Source organism: Anopheles merus, chromosome 3R (assembly GCF_017562075.2).
Source record: "Anopheles merus strain MAF chromosome 3R, AmerM5.1, whole genome shotgun sequence".
NCBI classification, from domain to species: Eukaryota; Metazoa; Arthropoda; class Insecta; order Diptera; family Culicidae; genus Anopheles; species Anopheles merus.
In genome coordinates, this window is record NC_054084.1 from 44,614,042 (window position 1) to 44,629,746 (window position 15,705).

The following is a 15,705-nucleotide window of genomic DNA, read 5'->3' on the forward strand; positions in this document are numbered from 1 at the left end:
ATAACTCGTGAAAAAACTTTTTTCCTCCACAATTTGGTACAATTTTGCCAATTGTTTGCGAAATTAAAAAGGCAACCTCATACTTCAAAGTATAATCATCATCAACAAAGTCTATTATTCAGGTTCCATAAATTCATTTTTTTAGAAATTTTGATCTCAAGTATATCGTTATAAATAAATGTATTTTTTTTATTTTAAACAGAAATTGAATTGGGTCATTTTTTTACTCATCTTTTTTTAACAGGGAGATTGTAAAAAATTGAACATAATTATTTCTTAAGGTAACTTTAAACAAAGGCATATTTTTTTAAAAGGCTCATTTGGAATCCAATAGAATGTTTTGAACTTGATCTAAAAACCGCATCATTCTTTTTAAACTGTCATTTTGAATGTTTTAGAGCTTCAATCGTCTGACGTCTTGCACACGTCTGGCAAGGACGAAACGCACAGTGGCCGCCCTTTGTGATAGCGTCGGTCATAGAGTCGTCTATATATTTGATTGCTTTTAGCATCTTTTAGATAGGCATTTTCAATTCATTTTTAATCGATAGGTGCAGACGGCAATATTTCAAATAAGTTCCTGCTCCAAAATAAAAAAAAAAATTCAAATCTCCAAACAACGATTTTGAATCTATGTCGGCTTGTGTGTGTTTGTTTGCTATGTCGACTTTGGCAGTTCGTTCTGAAGCATCAAAATCATAACAACCGCCATTTTTTATTATCGCCGATTGCAGCAGTGGGCACGCACATTTGTGAAAAACTCCGCCAAAGAAAAGTGGGTGCTTACAAAAGTGGCAAGCAAAAGTCTCGTTCTGCCGACACCCGCAATTGTTTCCCGTACGTTTTAAAGACCGAAGGATAAGTGAGCAGTGTCGATAAATTGTGAGTTTCAGTTTTGGGCAGGATTCCGCCAAAGGCAAATTTTACCGTGGCAATCGTTTGCTAGCGCTTGCCATAAGTTTGCTTTTGTGCGCGCGTATGTGTAAGTGTGTGTGTGTACGAAGAGTAGGCGAGTGAGCGAGAAGGAGTGTGACTGAGCGCGCGTACGAAGAGGAAGCACTAACACACGACCACCACAGTGAACGAAAGTGACGCGCGGTCGCTTCACAAAAACACTCGAAGCAAATTCCATCCGCTATCCGTAAGGGCACGCCGGAAAAGCTATCCGGTTTCCACTTTACGGTGCATTACTGCCCATTCGGCTACGTGTGCATAATTGTCACATTAAGTGTGCTCAACTTCCCCTCTTACCACCACCGTCATCATCATCATCATCATCATCATCGACGTCGTCTTCGGCTTGGCGTCGGCTTATCGGACGGCTTAATTAGTTGTGTGTGTGCGTGTGAAGGTGCGTACGCGCGGGCACCAGCCAGCATACGTGCGGACCCGTAGTCATCAGTCAGCAAAAGCAGTCTCAGTGGTGGAAGCCTTCAAGTGCAGGAAACGGCGACGGAAGCATCGACTCGTAGAAGCAGCAGTAGGCGGTGGTGCAGTTTCTAAGCAGCAACCAGCATAAAATAAACAAAAATGTCTGATAGCACGGGTTACGCCGTCAACGATCTCGTCTGGTGAGTGATTTTCCCACTGTGGAACCATTTCTCGGCACAACTAATGAACGCTCTGTTTTGATTTTCCCTTGTGGGTTTTGTGGGGTTTTGGTAAAGTCGGTGGCATGGAGGCCCACCGTGTGTGCGTGAATGTAGTGCCGAGATAGCATTTGCATCAACGTCGAAGCGAAAGAAGCGGGAGAATACACAACATAACCTCAAACAGGGGGTGTTGTTTTTCTGTCTCCACCTTGCACCGATGGGTTGGTGTAATACATACACATATGTTGATATTTATTTTTTTGCTTTTGGTCACATTTTTCCCGCTATTCAGGGCCAAAATGAAGGGATTTTCGCCATGGCCAGGCCGTATCTCGGTTCCTCCGGCAGAGCTGCGTAAAATTGCGGTCAAAAAGAACAATCCAGTGAAGTGCATTTTCTTTTTCGGATCCAACAATTAGTAAGTATGAAGATCGGAGCGAAGTGTGCTCTAGAGCCCTTAACCATTACCACGCACCAATTGCTCAATGGCAATTTATCATTACTTTGCAGTGCTTGGATTGAGGAAACGCAAATCAAACCCTATCTGCAGTTCAAGGATACGCACCTAAACTCTTCCAAAAGTGCCCAGTTCAAAGAGGCGTTGAAACAGATCGAAGAATTCCGCGTGAATCCGGAGGTAAACGGGAAAAAGTCATTTGATTTCGTATCCCTGCAGCGAGTGACATACACGTATTAACACTGAACTGAACGTTTATTACAGAAATTTCAGCCTCTGTTTGTTGGTGAAAACGAAGCCGCCAACCGTCCGGATCCGGACGAGGAGTTCAATAGATTGCGCGAGGGCGTCGCCAGCGGAACGGAAGAAAGCGGGGCCGAGGATGGAGCTTCCGTGAACAACACGACGACGCCTGCCGTCTTGGAATCCGTGGACGAGGCCACCTCGACACCGATGGTGAAGAAGTCGGCCAAGAAGAAAGTACGTGCCTCGTTGCCTATCAAGTTGAACGTGGATAAGGTGGTGTGTGAATCGATTATTACTTTCCAATGCTCAGTTTGGCGCCATTCTTGTATATCTAGTTGTGTCCTCTCGTAGATTCTTTATTAGTGGGCGCATCCCGTATTGTAGAAGATGGTGCATTCTATTTCAAATATTACCGGCAGCCTATTGAAACTAATTTTACTCTGTTACACTAACTGTTTCGTTTCCCAACATGTAGACTTCGGTTACAAAGCCGCGTTCGGTTGGCAACAAAGCCAAAGCGATGCTTGATGATGGTGTGTCCGGTGCACCGTCGCCCAAACGCAAGAAGAAGCTGTTGAACGATTCCGGTGAGCTATCCTCGCTGGACGCTAGCCCGGTGAGACGCAATGCGCCTGTCACGCATCTGCTGAACCGTCCGGTGACCGTAACCCGGCCGGAGACGCCCGAAATCGATATGTCGAGCGTATCGAATGCGGTACAGTCGCGCAATATCAAGGCATCCCAGCTGAAGTTCGGTTTCCTCGGGCTGGGCGTGATGGGATGCGGGATTGTGAAAAATCTGATCAAATCCGGTCACTCGGTGGTGGTTTGGAATCGTAGCGCGCACAAGTGCCGCAAGTTCCAGGAGGTCGGTGCAGAGGTTGCGGACACACCGTCGGATGTGGTCGAAATGACCGATGTTACGTACTCCTGTGTGTCCGATCCGCAGGTTGCAAAGGATGTAAGTCAGAATGCAAATGTTTTGTTTTGAATGTATTATAACTTATTGTTTATGTGAATTAAATGGTGTTATGCATTGTGTGCCTCTCTCTCTCTCGCTGTTCAGATGGTGTTCGGTAATTGCGGCGTTATGTCGGCTAACCTGGCTGGCAAGGGTTATGTTGAGATGACTGGCGTCGACCCGGAAACCTCCAATGACATCAATGAAGCAATCATCTCCAAAGGAGGCCGTTATTTGGAAGCACAAGTGAGTAGAAATTCTGTCCAATGCTCCATGGTCTGGCAGTCGAATGAACCGGTAACGTAATGTGTAAAACTTCAACAACTTCGTACATTCTATCTTCAGATACAAGGCTCGAAGAATCAAGCGGAAGAGGGAACACTTATCATACTGGCCAGCGGTGATCGGTTGCTATTCGAAGAATGTCAGAGCTGCTTCGAGGCCATTTCCCGCAACTCATTCTATCTGGGCGACGTTGGCAATGCGACAAAAATGAACTTGATTCTTCAGATGATTTCAGGGATCACGCTTGCCGGAGTGGCAGAGGCTATGGCACTAGGTACCTAAATTTACGCGAGAATCAGTAGGATTTAAACTATACAAACATTTCAAAGCGTCCAATATCTAAATCATCAATGCTGATCAATTGACGACATTAACCAACACTATTCTTAATCTGTTCTCTAGCGGATCGCGCTGGACTGCAGCAAAAGGACGTACTGGAGGTGCTTGAGTTGACCAACATGTCGTCAGAGATGATGCTGCAGAAAGGAAACGGTAAGGCACAATTAATTCATTTATCGTGTGCTCTGGATGGCTAATTTTGTCAACGATTGCTTTCATCCTCACAATTGTCTCTCCTACTGAAACAGCTATTATCAAGGGCGAATTCCCAACTCATCAGGCATTGAAGCACATGCAGAAGGACCTGAAGCTGGCACTGAGCCTAGCGGATGGGCTGGAGCAATCGTTGCCCATCACAGCTGCCTCCAACGAGGTGTACAAGCACGCCAAACGTCTCGGCTACGGTTCGCACGATGCCAGTGCGGTCTACGTGCGGGCACGGTTTTAACAGCGACCGGGCGGACGACCGTCGTAAAGAACCGACCACACAGTGTGCGGCAGGCGAACAGCAAACCGAAGTAGTAGGACGAAAGAGGTAGTAGTAATGTCGATAGTAGGAGAAAAGAGGGACGAACATTTGGATGTGAAACGCGTGTTGGATACAGCGCAGCGAACCATCCATTTGCATGTGCTATTTGTGTCTTGCTACCGATCTGTCGCAGTAGATCACGTTTTGCTCTGCTCGATTGGCTCTCCGTTAATGTAGTGTAGACTTGTGGAAATGACGATTTCTGTATGCCAGATTTTACATGCGTTGTGGCTTATTTTAATGTCTTTTATTGAATGCCAATCACGTGCTGGATCGTAAGACAAGCATTGTGGCTATTAATGGTGAAAGATGACATACCCGCTTGTTGACGGTATCGAAGCATCTTTTTTTTTAGTTCATGTTGAAGGTGAAAAACATGTTTTGCCTGTTTCATAGCATGAGTATAGTTGAAACATCGATGTGAGTTTAAACTTACAGCATTTATTCATTTAGGGAAATTAAAAATGGGACGAAAATTGACTTTCAGTTCTAATCGTAACGTTTGCAGGTTTGAGGCGACCGTTCTTAACTGTTTTTGTCGTCACGGTTTTTTTTTGTTTAATATGCATGCACACGTATGGTGGCGATCGAGTAAGGACAGCAAATAGAGCAAACGGCTCTAGATACTAGCAGACACACAATGCACAGTCGAAGCTGCAATAGGGAATCCTGTTGAAAGAGGGTATATAAATAATTTTAAATTTGGAAATCGTTTTTCCTTTTTTTAGTTTCTTTACATGTTCAACATATTTTCTCTTAGATTTAACGATTGCGAAAAGATAACTATGCTGTTTTGTAGCTGCCCCGTACACTGTCCCCAAAACAAACGGCAACAAGCAAGAGCGAGTGTTTATATCGTTCTAACGTTTAGCAGGAAAGCTATAGGCGATAAATAGCATCCCAAATTCTTTTTATAATTTTAGTTAGATTTCATTAGCGCGCACGTGTGTGTGAAGCTGTGTAATAGCGTCTAGTTGCTGCACTTGCATCAAAGTTGTTTTCTTCTTCTTTTTTTATTGCGAAACACCTTCAATTGTGCGTACTAATAATATTGGTCTTTTCAAGTTGAATTCAAATCACTTTTCCACGAAACTGGATTAAAAGTTAGAACAGTGCGTTTGCGTGTGTAAGTACAACATTTCATCGCTATCATACGGACTGACTCTTAGCGAATGAAGTAGGTGTAAAACAAAAACAAAACAAAAAAAAACATCGGTAGAAAATCACTTAAACTACACATGTCCCCAATTCATATTTGTTGTTTAACAAAAAGGTAAAATCACGATATAGCGAAACTAGAGACGACACCCTAGGAGGAAAGGTTTGAATTGTGAAGAGGTAGGAATATTTTTTTGGCAGATGAAAATACAAATAAATAACCTCATTAAAACACAAACTCTCGTAATCGTGGTCTAGTGTAAATGCAAAAAGAGCTTTGAAAGATAACTCACTGTTGGAAAAGCAGCTCCAACTTCCGACACCCTGCTGGTCACTCGTGTCATATAGGTAACGAGTAAAAGAACAACTAAAATCAGAGCTTTTCGTTCGTTCCGTTTAGAAAGAAGTTGCAAAATATTCACAGTGTTTTCGGTTGTATTCGTCGTGGTTAATTTTATGTACACGAAAAAATAAAGATAAACACTACAATATTAGAGTAAATAAAAAAAAACTAACGATTAGAATGAATAAACACAAATGAACGTATCGATATAGGACATACAGTATTTAAGATTTTATTATGTAATCAATGATAATTACTAGTAAATGTACTAGTCTTCGTAAAGCGGCAAATCGTCGTTTGGTAACAATGGGAATAGAAATTTGATGCATTTATTCGAGTTTCTCTCAATAGTGAGTGTAGATATAACCTAAACAGTTAAATTTACAGCAATTGCTGGGACCAGATTTAGCTCTAACCATTCAATTATTTTCAACAGAGTGTTGTAAATTCGTCGCGTAGATGCACTTAAGTTATACAGTAAATTCAATTACAAATGCAATGCGAAAATCTGTACGTTGAAGATAGATGGTCCATCTAAACAGGGACATACATTTCGATTAAGATCATCCTAAAAGCATTTGAACTAATTTGAAATTAACTTCCTGATCACAAACAAAACCGTTCAGTTTTCGCGCTTAATATAATGAAACAAATTTTATGGACAAACGTACATAATTTTATTTGAATCGTTTTTTAAAGCAGAAACAAACAGCACATAATACAGATGACGCGAAATCGCTCGCTGGATATTTGTTTTTTTTTTTTTCTGAAGATCTCCGGTTTTTTTTTTCATTTAATTCCTACCTCTTTCTGTTGCAGGACTTCAAAAGTGCCTTTCTGCGGATTTAAATGCCGTTAAATGCCGTTGTATTGTATTGACAGGACTGTTTTGTTATTTGGGTCTGTGACGTATGTCAAACAAGTTTCTTGATAAAAAATCGTTTGATTAATTAAGATAATAGGATTTCGTCAAAAATAATTGATATTTTAAACGATTTGTTGAAACTATGATTGTGTTCGATTTGTTTACGATTACAACACGGAATTTAATATGAATCAGAATGCATTCAAAGCTAAAATGTATTCTTTATCTTCTTGCAAGGCCATGATTTCATGAAAATATGATAACATAATGTAGCACAAGGTAAGAAATATCTCTTTTACGTTATTTTGGTCTATACAACAAAACGCTTTGCAAAACACAAATGTATTTTACAAAAATAACCATCCATCAGTGTGGAAGGAAGGAACGCACATACTGTCTGAGGTCCGCCGGATCGACCACGGTGCATCGAGCGCCGAAGAGCAAGAATGACAACAACAATAAGAAAATAAAATGGCGATCTTTGCGTGTTGTACATTTTTCATTGCGGCCGTTTAAGGTGATTTTACGACTGAAAGTGATTCGGTACCGTGCATGACGGGCGCGTAAGGGTCGTCGGAAGTGTCCAGCTGTCGGAAATACTAGTGATCAAAGAATTGCTCAGTCAGCTTGGAGCATTAAGAACGCTTTAAAATAAGGTGGCCACGGATGACTCTTCTGTTGGCGAGTTGTGTGTGAACGAACGGGGCATGAAATTTGTAATGCGTGGTGGAGAAGAAGGCTGATGGATGTGGGGTGAGCGCGGATGACGGTGACTGTGAAAAGCGAACACGAAGCGAATCCCGTCTCGTCGGAAGGGTCGCAAATTGAATCTTGAATCGAACAATCGTTTTGATGCCTTATGAGGTCGGAATTCGAGAAGGCAAATAACCGAAACTGTGCTTCGCCAAATAATCAATGCCGTTATACCGTTGTTGCAGTGCAGACCTCGGAAATCCCCATACGTTCGGTTTGTAACCGACGGCTCTACTTTTCCTATCGCTTTGGCACCCCTCAGTCCTCTCCCTCCCTGTTCCGCCAATCCCAGACTTGTGGTGTGGTAGTGTAGCCCCATAGTATGCGTTTCACCTCCTTTATACCTTTGCTCATTCATTATCATTACTATCGACGGGCTAGATGAGTGCCCTTTTTTGCGAAAGGTGTATTTTTGAATTTGCTCGTTCTTTCTCGAATGTACCAAAGTGCCAAAGTCGAAGCAGCCTGACGTGGGAAAGGTGCGGTGTTAGCGGGGTGAAGGAAATGAAATTATCAACCGTCCGACGAGAGAGTATTGCGTACTATTAGAGTGTGATGATGTGCCCTGCAAACCCCTAACCGCGGACCATTACGATACATTGTGTGCTTGCGTAAAAGTATTTGTGAGTCAACGTGCGTGTGTGTCCTTATGGTGCGAAGAGCAGAGACCACCAACAAGTACACGCTATCGTGTAGTTTTATGTCATTTTTGCCTTCCTGCCATTCAACACCAACCAATAGAGGAGAAGAGGGCACATTGTGTGTTACATTGTTGCATTGCACACGCAAACTCTTTTGCTCTCTCTAATAGACACACACACACACACACATAAAAGCAGCCAGATATCCAAATAGACACACAAACACACACACAATGGTGACAATCGGCATCCTGTCGACGTTGCGCCGGTATGATCCTTTGCACAGAGTGTGCGAAAGAGAGCAAAAATTTAATGGGAAAGAAAGACACAGTTGGAGAAAAACTATCAGAAATCCCATAAAAGTCCTTGTGCGGTTGACATTTGCAAGAAGCGAAGGCTACACACCTTGTGTATCTGTGTGTGTGCGCGTATTGGTGGGCGAGTGTGTGTATGTGCGGTTGCGTGTTTTTACGATGTGTGCATTGCTATTCCCACCGAAGCATGCCATGCATGCGTGTGGTGATTTCAAGCAGTCCCCGCTAGACTGTTGCTGCTTTTCTACGGTTTGAAAGTTTAACTTTTATTGCATTTTGAGTAGCAGCATATTTACTGCTCTACAATTATTTGATGGACTATGAAAACGTTGGCGGTGTGGTGCTTTTTTACCTGATGTCGTGAATTGTGACGTCTTTTTTTCTTTTCGTGAACGTGTGACAGAGGAAGTGCTCTCTGCGTTAAACAAAAATCGTCTTCGGTGAAAGCTGTAAACGCTGGTACTACGGTGAACGAAAAAAAAAGACGTAAAACAAAACAGAAAAAAGAGTGCAAGAAAAATTGGGAAAACAAAGCACCGTCGACTGTAGCTGAGCTGCTCTGCCAACACGGGGTGTGTATTGGTATTGGTGAAGAAAACGGTGGTAAAGGCGAAAAACAAGAAGCCCTGCTAGGTTGAAGGTACGTACCGTGTACGTACCGCACATACATTGGCAAATGAAAACTCTTTGAGGTGTACAAAAAAAAAAGAAGAAAGACACCCGTCATAGCAGCAATTGAATGCGGAACGAAAATTGGTTTGGGTGGGAAGGAAGTACAGTGACAGCAACAAATATCGACTAAAAAAGTCAACCCCAAAACGGTAAAGTGAGAAGAGGCGACCACCATCCCCAGTGAGAAGTGAATACCCGTCCATTCGTAATGAGATGTTTTGAGGTGAAGTACGTGGAAGGAACGTAGCAGACGTGAAGTGTGTGTGTGTGGCATGGCAGAAGGGCAATGGGTGGCGGTAGAGGAGGAAGCAAGTAACGAAAAAACCCCTCACTACAAGATACAGCCAATTATAGAGAGGGGCCCTCTAGACTCTGTGTGTGATTATGTGCGAGAATGGTAGGCACTGATCGCACGAGTATAACCATGGCGTGGCGGTGTGCGTGTGCTTTTCGCTGCACGTTGGTTCATTGGAGTCTCCACCCGTGTGCTCCACCCTCCATCCCCCTTCGTCGTAAGTCTCGCTCGTTCCGATTGTCTTCGTTCGCTTCTTCTTTTTTCCTCGGCACAACCTTTACGGTTGTGACACAAGCAGCGAGCGAAGAAGGCGTATGGCTCCACACAGCACACACAACACGGCAACAGTAGCCAACAGCACCAAGCAGCAGCAGCAGCAGCTGTGCGTCGCGAGCCAGCGCTCGCGAATGAGAGCAGTCAACTCTCAAAAAAAAGAAAAGGAAAAAAAAGAAGGTAATCGCCAATGAACAGTGAGGCCTCACCGTGTGGATGAGATGCGATTATGAAGCTCGATCGAACGAACGAACCACACAGCGAACTCGAATCGATGCTGTATTTCATCACAAGCATTAGATTGTTCAAGCATCAAACTGCATGTTTTGTGCTTCCGTGCGATTGTGTGTGTGTGATTGTCTGCCGGAATCCTTTTCCGATTTTAGCTTGATTCGTACACATTGCGAGCTCTCTTTTACGTACACAAGTATGTGCGTCTTTTTGGTGGCGGAAAAGGTTAATTTTGCAAAAGCAGGGAAAAATGAAAAAAAAAAACACGTAACCAACTCAACAACAGCCGGCTGTCCCTTGGTGCACTGCGATCACTTTTCAAGCATGTCCCACAATGCCAAACGGAAGCGAAATGACATCGGCAAGGAAATCCGTTCGGTAACCAACGCACAAGGCTCGGGCGCACAAGGAGGAACGAAAGAATTATTATGAAGGTCTACAACACGGTTAACTGTTTTGTTTAATGCATACACACAAAGGTGTGTGGTGGTGTGCGTATACAATCATTTGCAAGACCAGTCCCCGAAATCAAACAAGACGCCTTTTTGGTAATGACTGTGGAGTCGGTTCGGATAATGTGACTGGGAAAAGGGATTTCTTTGCATATTTCAAGGATCAATCCCAATATTTGCTACGGCTGATTGTTTTTTAATTATATGCCTAAGCGCTTCTTGGAATGTTGTACTGTAGCGCCTTGAGTAATTTTTATTTTATCATAGTTATTGAAAAGATGTGCGTTTGTTGTTTGTTGGGAATCCCTAATCTTGATGTTCACATTCTTAATGGAATAAGCACATACCTAATTCATTTACATACACTATACTCTCAATATTATGAGAGGTCGCTTCAATATCGTTTACCCCAGTAACTATGTATAAAATTATGTCCTGTTTAATTGTGTTGCAATTGTTCGTTTACGTGCTTGAAAATACAAATTTTTGCTATGGTATATATGTTGAAGAAAAAATACTTCGAATAACTCTATCAACAGTATGCCGACATGGCGATAAGATTTGAATTTTTACTTGGCTAAATTTTGTCATTATTCTTTGTTGCTCTACCCTTTATTTAAATGATCATTTTTCTGAGGAAAACAAATTACTATCCACTGTAAATGCATGTCCTGTGCCTGGGGCGTATTAGGATAGAGTTGCGCGCAAGAAGCATCTTGCGGGGGGGCCATGCATAGCAGCGATAAATTCATGTAATATGCCCTGGCAAGAAATGGGCATCACATGCACTCGAACGCTGATTGGGTTTGTCCTTTTACCTTCTTTGCTTTTTTCAATTGATTGTGAAATCAATTGGTACTACTACATCAAGCGTATCAAGCAACGTTTGACTTCGCCGTGCGTGCGTGTTTATTTTACCTCGACTGGTGTAAATCATTCGAGTATTACCCGTGCGCGCTGCTATGGTACACACTTCCCTGTGTGCGCTTGTGTGTGTTCGTTCTGTCTGTACTGATTACATTATGTGTCTGTGTGTTATTGTTTTCAAGAAATGATTTTTTTGCAGACGAAATGTTACGAGGTCATTAGGGTTTTGTGGAAACGATGTCATGTTACTGTTGTGTATAATTGTACTACATTTTAATGTAAAAATCAATTGTGCAGATGTGGTTGACTGGCATCAAGCAAGAATTGAGCATTTATTTAGTTCGTTTTAGTGGTCTATGCGCGAGGCTGCAGTGAGTAAGTTGTCTGCCAGTGTGATGACGATGATGGGAGGATGGGGTGATGTAAGGTTAAAGAAGCCGCGAAAAGCTGCTCCGCTCGGAACGTGAGAAGTGAATGTGAAGATAGGCAACACGACACGACCTGTAAAGGGGGGGGGGGGGGGGGGAGTGAATACTTTAAAATTAAATACGATGGCAGTCAGTGGGAATCCCGGACCAAGCTCAGGAGGAAATATTATTTTTTATTCAAAAGAACCGGCCACAACCGCCGGCCGTACGTACTGCTTGGAGCAAATGTTATAAATTGAGCAAGATTTCACTTTCCTGTTTGAAAGTTTCGAGCGATCTAAGCAATCATCGCGGCGCAGAAAACGAGCACAGAAATCGCGCGCGTACGGCTGTAGTGGTGATGGCTGAAGAGGATGTTGTTTTTCCCTACCCCTCATAGTGTGTGTATGTGAGTTGGTGGTGGTGTTGTTGTTGTTGTGTTGTTGTGTTTTTGTGTTGTTGTGTTGTTGGGGAGGTTGTTTTTCTTCAATTCAATCCGCCGTGCAATTCGGTGTGTCTCGTACGACCCTCAAATGTAATGCGCAATCAAGTCGTAATCCGCGTGTCATACGATGCATTTGCGCACACACACACATTTACCCACAAACACATACCCGAACACGCAGCTCAGTTATCTGGTACCATTTTACATGCGTGGTGTTAGTGTAAGTGGTGTATGTGCGTGTGTTTGTGAGAGAACTCGATCGTGGTTTCTAATGGTGATAACCCGTGCAATCGTAATCAGCTAGCAAACGTGATTAACCACAACTAAATACTACGTACGTGAATATGTGCACTTGTGTAGACGAAGGCGAACTTTAAGGAATGATAAAAAACGAACGGTGTGTTTGTGTGTGATGCGTATGCTGCGGTGTGTAGCCAAAAGCCTAACACGGTGACGCAAATACTCCATGGTCTATGGTTGCAAAAGCAAAAAAACAAAAAAAAACGAAAAAACAAAAACGAAACCAGCGCAAAACACTCACACACCGATGCGAGCGAAACAGTTTGAAGGTTGTGTGGTGGTGGTGCTGCTGCTACCGTTGCCACCCTTAAACGTTATGCGCTATTGATTGATGAATGTACGCACACATAGTGAAGAACAGAAGCCCTCGGCGCAACACACAAAAAAAAACAGCTGCTGCCTTTGGCTTCTGGGTGCCGCCGGAACGAACGTTTTCTCGATAAGATTGTGTGTGAGCTGCTGCACCGAGCCCAATCCAAATAGTTCGACAAGGTGAGTTGAGTTTTGTTGTTGTTTTTGTTATTACAATAAAGGACGATGGGTGGGTGAGTGTTGGCTGTTGGTACAATGAATGGTCATGCTCTTGAAAGTTAGCGACAAACAGTCCACTCTATCATAATCATCGACGTACACATAACAATTGTATTCACACACTCACACACACACACACACACACACACACACACACACACACACACACACACACCACACACACACACACCACACACACACACACACACACACACACACACACACGTCTGCGACAGTGTGGGTGCGTACGTGATCCAAGTCATAAATTGTTAGGTGCGTGGTTTTTTCCTCTTTTAGCTAAATTAATACCATGATAGGCTAGAGCTGTAAGTTTGCAACGGATATTTTCTGAATTAATGCTTATTGTTGAATATCATGAAATAATATATTGTTTAAACATGCATAGAAACAATAATCAAATATTACTCGATTAACAAACAATAATGTTTCTAGCTTAAATTCAGAGCCTGTAAAAAATGTGATTAAACGTGTGAATAGCAGCACATTGGTAGAAAAGTAAATGCCTTTCGCCATACATAAAATGTTGAAAAAGCACATGTACACAATCGTGATTATTCTATTATTCTGTGGTTAATGATATCAATTTTACACAAAATTGACTTTATTGACATTAATTTAAAATGTAGTCTAATTACTCATAATTCTTACAATGGCGTCAAATATCTAGAGCTTGGTCATGAAATTGTATTCATCAATCGCCTTGAGAATAACAGCTCTTAGTTTTTTTTACAGCGTTTCCATTTAAAATAAAATGTTGATATTTTTTGTACATAATTACATCACCAAAGTTAACAATCTGTAGCATATTGCAAAATTTATACTGATTCCTTAGCGACTACGTTGCTACCATAGCTTCTTTTCATAATCATTCATTATTTGAAATATCTAATGCATCCAATATCCGAACTGCTAAGGTGCGTCTGTTCATCAATCAATTGCAACCGATTGCTTTTTAAAGTGCTCGAACTGCATCCAAATACCCCTCGAGCGATCGTCAAACCGGTGCTAATGTCCCAATCTGTTGCAGGATGTGGAGTAATAGCAGATAAGTGGCATTTTCGACATAAGAATTGCCCCGCGCTCTGTGTTTGAGAGGCGCCCCAACGCCAATTCAGAAGACATTGGCAACGTTGGGGCGTTTGAATCTGTGGCGTGCCATAGAAACAGAGTAATTCGATGGGAAAATACTTACGAGGTTAGGTATGTTAGGATTCGTTACCATCTTCTGTCCCATGTGCCGTTCGCCATCGTCATTGCATTTCTGGCTTTGAAACCCTTGAACAAAATGCCGATTAAAAAAAAAAACATCAATCGAAAACGCATCCTTTTACACACCGAAAAGTTTCCATTTGTTGTTGTTGCGTTACATGCACACGCGCGCGGCTCTTGCGCTTGTGTGTGTGGCTCGCTGCTCTGTTGTGTATCATCTCTTTCTCTCTCTCTCTCTCTCTCTCTCTCTCTCTCTCTCTCTCTTTCTCTCTCTCTTTCTCTCTCTCTCTCTCTCTTTCTCTCTCTCTTTCTCTCTCTCTCTCTCTCTCTCTCTCTCTCTCTCTATGGCTCTATTCGTTTGCTGCGGTCGTGTTTGTGTGTCGGAATGCTCTTGCGTACGTATGAATGAAGCGTGTGCCACTTTGCAGGTGGCTCGACGGTGCTTTTTGCAGTGTCGTTGTTAAGCCAAGTTTGTCGATTCTGAAGGGGCTGCGTGCGTGTGCGCGCGTGTGTGTGTTGGTGAGATACGGGGTGTCTACTACCTTGGTGGGTGGTTGGGAGTTATGTGTGTATGTTTTTTTTTGTGCTCGAAAAGAAGGGTTGTTAAATGCTCATTGCCACCGTCAGCAGACAGCGTTTGCGGGAGGGATGGTAGGTAGCAGCAGCACCAGCACCTTCAGTTTTCTTTGCTCCTTTTTTGCTGCCGCTTTTGTTGTTGTTGGAAGCTTGCACGATGTCCCTGAGACAGATGACTGCGGGTTTGGAGAATTGGAATTAAAGATCGTGCTGGGGGAGAAACCTGGTCGCGTCTGTGATTAATTGCTACAATGAGTGAGAGAGCGAGCGAGCAAACGAGCGGGCGGGTGAGACTCGAACTTGGTGGCGCACTGGAACCGCCAGTTGATGGTGTGGCCCTCACAACACACTGCTGTGTGTTGGCTGTGTTTCACCACGTTGTGTTGTATTGGATAGTAATTAGTTTTTTTTTTTGTGCATACATTAAACGATTCTACAAACAGGAGCAACGTTTTTTGCCTTGCATTCTTTGTGTATGCTTGTTCGGGTGAATTAGTATGTAATTTAATTAGAGTAAATGGTGGGCAATCCTTGACTTTGGGGAAGAATTGGACGCAAATAGAGTCGCGATGCAGCAGAGCATGGTTTAGGTTTGGTGGTTGAGGGTGAAATTAATCATCCATCTGCTGTGGTGCATACAGACGCACTTTGGCTCGAGTAAAGTTTCAAGCTACTAGTGCTACTAGTACATTTGAATATTATATTACCCGCTCCCACTCCCAATACCGGATACCGATGAGTCACAACAAAGGCGAAGGTGGGGAAAAAAACCACGAATGAATCATTGGCCGATGCACGTATATGCGGTTGTTTGTTGTCCCACATTGCCATCGACACTTTGCAAAATCCTTTTTGGCGCCGGACATTGGATTGGTTTGTGCCATAAGGTATGTGTTTTCTCTATTAAGGTCAACTTGTGCTTGAATCGGCCGGGGCTTGCATT

General features: G+C 42.9%; 2 protein-coding genes across 20 annotated transcripts in view; both read left to right on the forward strand.

The window, feature by feature from the left end:
* Positions 1-689: 689 nt before the first annotated feature.
* LOC121596467 (putative oxidoreductase GLYR1 homolog) lies at positions 690-5,707 on the forward strand. Of its 3 annotated transcripts, none has more exons than XM_041921447.1 (9): positions 690-1,571; positions 1,885-2,010; positions 2,103-2,229; positions 2,314-2,571; positions 2,771-3,256; positions 3,362-3,502; positions 3,602-3,815; positions 3,944-4,033; positions 4,129-5,707. In XM_041921447.1, the coding sequence occupies exons 1-9, from the start codon at positions 1,531-1,533 to the stop codon at positions 4,326-4,328; spliced, it is 1,683 nt and encodes a 560-aa protein (XP_041777381.1). In that variant the 5' UTR covers positions 690-1,530; the 3' UTR covers positions 4,329-5,707. The 3 variants fall into 3 exon arrangements, with proteins under 3 accessions (XP_041777381.1, XP_041777382.1, XP_041777384.1); XM_041921448.1 differs by having other exon boundaries at positions 2,314-2,568; XM_041921450.1 differs by having other exon boundaries at positions 2,314-2,529.
* A 1,485-nt stretch (positions 5,708-7,192) lies between these two features.
* LOC121597854 (AF4/FMR2 family member lilli) overlaps positions 7,193-15,705 on the forward strand; it is a 64,766-nt gene continuing 56,253 nt past the window's right edge. For 4 of the 17 annotated variants that reach the window (XM_041924042.1, XM_041924058.1, XM_041924057.1 and 1 more), the window contains exon 1: positions 7,193-7,292. The gene's annotated coding sequence lies outside the window, so the exon portion shown is untranslated. The other 13 variants (XM_041924044.1, XM_041924053.1, XM_041924054.1 and 10 more) reach the window with 13 other exon arrangements.

Excerpts from the sequence above, each read along its gene's own strand:
- LOC121596467 (XM_041921447.1), top strand. The coding sequence starts at position 1,531 with ATGTCTGATAGCACGGGTTACGCCGTCAACGATCTCGTCTG. Across the intron at positions 2,011-2,102 it reads TTTTTCGGATCCAACAATTA|TGCTTGGATTGAGGAAACGC; the intron begins GTAAGTATGAAG and ends ATTACTTTGCAG. Across the intron at positions 3,257-3,361 it reads ATCCGCAGGTTGCAAAGGAT|ATGGTGTTCGGTAATTGCGG; the intron begins GTAAGTCAGAAT and ends CTCGCTGTTCAG.